This window comes from Pteropus alecto, unplaced genomic scaffold (assembly GCF_000325575.1).
Source record: "Pteropus alecto unplaced genomic scaffold, ASM32557v1 scaffold538, whole genome shotgun sequence".
In the NCBI taxonomy this organism is placed as follows: domain Eukaryota; kingdom Metazoa; phylum Chordata; class Mammalia; order Chiroptera; family Pteropodidae; genus Pteropus; species Pteropus alecto.
The window spans coordinates 393,300-394,609 of NW_006440657.1; the positions used below are offsets into that span (position 1 = coordinate 393,300).

General features: G+C 48.4%; 1 protein-coding gene across 1 annotated transcript; it reads left to right on the top strand.

Moving 5' to 3' along the window:
* Positions 1–6: 6 nt before the first annotated feature.
* On the top strand, positions 7–1,106 carry BEX2 (brain expressed X-linked 2). Its single transcript, XM_006917895.3, has 2 exons — positions 7–98; positions 468–1,106. The coding sequence occupies exon 2, from the start codon at positions 473–475 to the stop codon at positions 857–859; it is 387 nt and encodes a 128-aa protein (XP_006917957.1). The 5' UTR covers positions 7–98; positions 468–472; the 3' UTR covers positions 860–1,106.
* Positions 1,107–1,310: the final 204 nt, after the last annotated feature.

A 1,310-nucleotide genomic window follows, 5' to 3' on the forward strand; every position in this document is an offset into this window, starting at 1 on the left:
CCCACCCCGGCCCTCCGCAGGTCTGCGGGTCCAAGTGTCGCGGCGGCGCACTCGCGGCGAGAATCGGGAGGCGGAGGAGACGGCAAGGATAGGCCCAGGTGGGGTCGAGGGACGGCGGTGGCGGGCAGGGGGGGGCAACGAGTGGAGAGCAACCTCCGAGACCCCGGATCCTCCCCCGCGCCGCGTCCTCCATTTTGGTGCCTGCAGAGGCTTGGGCATGGATCGGCAGGGAAAATGGTGGGTTTGGGATGAGGGAGGGGACGGGAACCAGAGGGAAGGGGGAGAAATGAGACTGGGGGCCCCCTAGAGGGCGTACGGAGCCTCTCAGGTGGGAAACATGCAATTTTAAAAAGCCTTTGCAATCCAAGCCTCTGAATCTCAGAAGGTGCGTAGTAGGGCCTCTGTCCTCGGTGCTGATCAGTCCACGAGTGGGGGAAAAGTTCTTTCTCGTGTCTCTTGTCTCCTAGGAGTGATGGCGTCGAAAGAGGAACAGGCGGTAAAAAGTCTCAACGTGGAAAATGCCAACCAGGAAAATGAAAAAAAGGATGAAAAGAAGCAAGATGCTAATAAAGGAGAGCCCTTGGCCCTCCCTTTGGCAACTGGTGAATACTGTGTGCCTAGAGGAAATCGTAGGCGGTTCCGTGTCAGGCAGCCAGTCCTGCAGTATAGATGGGATGTGATTCAGAGGCTTGGAGAGCCACAGGCAAGGATGGGAGAAGAGAATATGGAAAGGATTGGGGAGGAGATGAGGCAACTCATGCAAAAGCTGAGGGAAAAGCAATTGAGTCACAGTCTGCGGGCAGTTAGCACTGACCCCCCTCACCATGACCATCATGATGAGTTTTGCCTTATGCCTTGAATGTTCATGTTTTCCCTGAAGTTAATAGGGCAACACACCTGCTTCCTAAACTTACATGTTTGTGATGTACCTTCATTGTAAACCTTTCGATGTTACTTGTTTCTTATGGGTCTCCTATTACCAGCTTCTAATTGAATGTTGTGTTTTGACCCAATACGTAAGTTTCTGTCAGCAGGGGAGTTTTACCTATTGCATGGAAAGATGCTCATTACATGTTATGAAGTAAATAAAGCAATATAAGAAAGCATTCTCTAGTTTTTACTTCAAATCTTAATACATTTTATAAATGAGCACACAGTCTAAGAATACATAAAGTAAAAAAGTGTTCATCTCCTTATAGCAATTATTTTTCTCATTTAAAAAAAAACATTACTTAAAGAGCTAGACCACCTGATAAAAACAATGTGAGCACTTATTAACACTTGTGTTAGAATCTCAGTTATGGCTAACC

What these genes read in the sequence shown, in the direction of transcription:
- BEX2 (XM_006917895.3), top strand. Translation starts at nt 473, where the DNA reads ATGGCGTCGAAAGAGGAACAGGCGGTAAAAAGTCTCAACGTGGAAAAT.